Source organism: Trachymyrmex cornetzi, unplaced genomic scaffold (genome assembly GCF_001594075.2).
Source record: "Trachymyrmex cornetzi isolate Tcor2-1 unplaced genomic scaffold, Tcor1.1 scaffold258, whole genome shotgun sequence".
Classification (NCBI taxonomy): Eukaryota; Metazoa; Arthropoda; class Insecta; order Hymenoptera; family Formicidae; genus Trachymyrmex; species Trachymyrmex cornetzi.
In genome coordinates, this window is record NW_017297248.1 from 160,223 (window position 1) to 163,811 (window position 3,589).

Sequence of the window (3,589 nt, forward strand, 5' to 3'; positions counted from 1 at the left end):
TCGCGACTACTATTTGGTCGGCCGTCCATTTTTCCGAATCGCAATCGCAGTCGCAACCAATTATATGGCGTCTGTATTGTCACGTGATGCTTGTAAATGGTTTGAAACTGAAGCAGATACACGTAGTAAATATACACAATGTCAAAACAATTTAATAAAGAGCTAGATTACCGCTTAATTGACTTTGTGGAATCCAAACCCCTCCTTTGGAACGAGTGATATTTACAAACGAAGTGACTTAAAAAACGCAGCATGGGACGATATAGCCATATATAACAAGATCTTACCTGTTGCCAAGTGACGCAATGTCACTGATAACCTCTCTGAAGGTGAAATGCTTTCTCTAAGATGTGTGTCACGTTTCTCAATTAAAGGCGTTAGCTTAATAACAAGATCTTCAAACATCTCTGTACTCATTCGAAGGCATCTATGCAAAAAGAAAAATAAGAACTAAAATAGCAAACAAGGTGGTATTTTTACGAAAAAAATAAAAATGCATGGAAAATAATTTCGAAAAATTATGTTTAGTCTATTTACCTTCGAAATTTATTTGGATCCTCCAACTGCAACTCTAAAAAAAGATTATGATGGCAACCTTTTTTCTTCCTCCTAACCACCCATGGTTTCACCCAGATTTTTCTGCGAGAAAGAGTTTCGTAATATTCACAAATAGTTATGAACGTTAAAAGTGCACATATCTTCTTCCTTTTTTTCAATCTTTGCAAAATTGTGTTCATTGTATTGAAATCCCAGAAAAGACAAACTGAACGCGATGAATGTGAGCGGCAACTGCAATCACATGATTGAAATATAGCCAATCGCAGTCGTAGTCGCAACCGCGAATCGCTAGACCTGTTCTACAATAAGTCGGAAGACGGAGTCGGGTGTTGTGCGCATGCGCATGCGCACTGCAGTGTCGGCTGTCGAATGAAGTTTTCGCGAATCGGCAATCGGTGTCGGAATGGAAGATGGTCAACTTCCATCTTTTTCCGTTTACGACAACGACTGGATGAAACATAATCTTTTTTGACGGATACATCTATGGCTATTCAAATATTTACTGTTAATACTGTTAAATAAGATTTAGATATTTTATCATGGAATCATTAAATCTTGATGAAATTATTATTGAATTTGTTCGTGAAAATCGTTGTTTATATGACAAACGCGATGTGAATTTTAAAAATATTAGGAAGAAAAAAGATCTGTGGCAAAAACTTTCTGAAAATTTGAGAAATTGTTATACACTAAATATGTCAGGTAATTGTTTGTTTTTTTAAATTATTACATAACATATACAAACAAAACATATAATACATAATTGTTTTTAGTCGAAGAAATCGAAAGACGGTGGTCATCTTTAAGGGTCATGTTTAGCAGAGAGAATAGGCGACAAATGTTACCACCGTCTGGTTCTGGATATGAATCGAGGAAGGAATGGGAGTTATATAGAAATATGTTGTTTCTAGTTCCTCATATAGCTCATAGAAAGCTAGTATCTAGCTTTTATACTTTTATTTATTTGTTAGTACTTATTTTCTACATTTTTCTAATTTTCTAATTTTATTTATAGAACAAAGACATTATTTGTTCAACAATCACAAAGTTTATTACCCCAAACAAGTACAACAGATACTTCCTCACCGTTTACATCTAAGCAATCTTCCAATGTGATAACTTTGTTACCAGATCATAGTTACAGTGGATCTTTTCAATCAATAAAAGGTAAATATTAATGAAAATAATACTATTTCTAATATTGGGTTTATATAATCTTAATATGTGTATTATTTGTAATATATTTATAATAAATTATATATTTTCAGAGAACACATTATCATTAGATTTGGAAGACCAAGAGAGCAACATAACAATTACAGATTGTGAAATCCCAAATAGACCTGCTAGTACACTTTCTAGCTGCAGTTATACTAGCAGTGTGCAATCTTTAGAACCAAATACAAGTTTTAATCCTACACAGTTGAAAGATTCATCTGTATTTAAGTCTACCAAAAAAGTAATGCCAGAAATGGATGAATTTGCAAAACGTAAAAGGTCACTTTCATCATTCAGTGAACCTATAAACATATATTATACATATATATATCCTATAGCTGGTTATTCTTTAAAATAAATTTTATTTGTAATACTCATGTAGTTTAATTTTATTGTTAAACTAACCTTAATGTCACCGCAATACGTATCTCCGTTGGTAGAGGTTCTCTACGACTACGTTTTTTTAATTTTGGCTTTAATAATCTATTTAAATTGTCAAATTGTTCCACTGACATTCTTGTCAGTTTGAAAAATTCTTCGTGATTATTCATTTGGAAATATATAAATAATGTATGATGAGCACCAAAATTTTGTCTCATATTTCTAGTAATATGGGGTTTTACCCACCATCTTCTTATAATTCCTTTTTTACGTTTTCTTACACATAATCTCAGTCTTATAATTTGCATCCAAATAAGTAATAAATTTAAATAAATATTCAACGTTTCAATTTCCATGACGTCTGACTATTCCGACTTGCGACGCAATTGTAGACTAGCTAGTCGTATTCATACCCGACATACAACACGCGACAAGCGACTAACGACACCCGACTCCGTCATCCGACTTATTGTAGAACGGGTCTGAGGAAATCGTAACATTGGATTCGCTACTAGCCTTACGGTCTCTGCTGTGATTGGTCAATTCACTTACTGCTTGCGTGTTACGGCCTTACGTTCTTGTATATGTCATGGGCTGTAAGTAACGCACAAGCATTGAGGTATGTATATTGCCATAGGCAATGCCTATGGCAATATACATTAGTTACAGCCCTTCTACAATAAGCCGCAAATCATAAGTTCTAAACGATCTTAAGTCATAATCGATGAAGTTGGCCAATAGTCAACTTGATCGACTTGGTTAAAGCTGGAAACACAATAGACACAGGCAATAGGCACAAGCAATAACGAGCCGTCCAATCGAAACTCTGGGATATAATATCGAACTTACCCCCAAAGCTCTGATTGGACGGCTCGTTATTCCCTGTTGCCTGTGCCTATTGCCTGTGTCTATTGTGTTTCCAGCTTAAGACTGGTTAAGACTTCTGACGTTCTGACTTGCGGCTTATTGTAGAAGGCCCATTAAAGTCATACATTCGTATGTATGTATGTACTTGACCGGACAAAACCTCTGGTTGTAAAATTTATTATTTTAGGGTTGCGGTCCACTTGACGCTACAAACGCTTCGAAGCGTTTTTTGATTAGTCAATTCGTACAATTCTTTGTTCTGATTGATCGCTCAAACGCTTCGAAGCGTTTGTAGCGTCAAGTAGACCGCAGCCTAAATCGTTTGTATTTCGTATGAAGAGTTTTGAAGTGCAAATAAAAAGGTTTGTGTAATAATAATTTTTACAACCGGAGGTTTTGTCCGGTCAAGTACATACGAATCTTTGCGACACCCGACACTCAATGCGCATGCGTCCGACATTCGACAGCGACATACGACGTATTGTGTAACAGGCCTAATGCTGGATTCACACTGCATCCGATTTGCGTCGTACGACGCTCTGCAACCAATCAGAAAACAGGATTC

General features: G+C 35.4%; 1 protein-coding gene and 1 pseudogene across 1 annotated transcript; one reads left to right on the forward strand and one right to left on the reverse strand.

Annotated features, from left to right (window-relative positions):
• Positions 1 to 332, reverse strand: part of LOC108761622 (uncharacterized) — a 1,901-nt pseudogene extending 1,569 nt beyond the window's left edge.
• Positions 333 to 1,253: 921 nt separating this feature from the next.
• Positions 1,254 to 2,163, forward strand: LOC108761624 (uncharacterized). The gene is made up of 5 exons (XM_018508239.1): positions 1,254 to 1,260; positions 1,332 to 1,491; positions 1,574 to 1,725; positions 1,827 to 2,048; positions 2,159 to 2,163. The coding sequence occupies exons 1-5, from the start codon at positions 1,254 to 1,256 to the stop codon at positions 2,161 to 2,163; spliced, it is 546 nt and encodes a 181-aa protein (XP_018363741.1).
• Positions 2,164 to 3,589: the final 1,426 nt, after the last annotated feature.

Coding starts and splice junctions, on each gene's coding strand:
- LOC108761624 (XM_018508239.1), top strand. Junction 1,492..1,573: donor CCTCATATAGCTCATAGAAA/GCTAGTATCTAG, acceptor TTTTATTTATAG/AACAAAGACATTATTTGTTC. Junction 1,726..1,826: donor ATCTTTTCAATCAATAAAAG/GTAAATATTAAT, acceptor ATATATTTTCAG/AGAACACATTATCATTAGAT.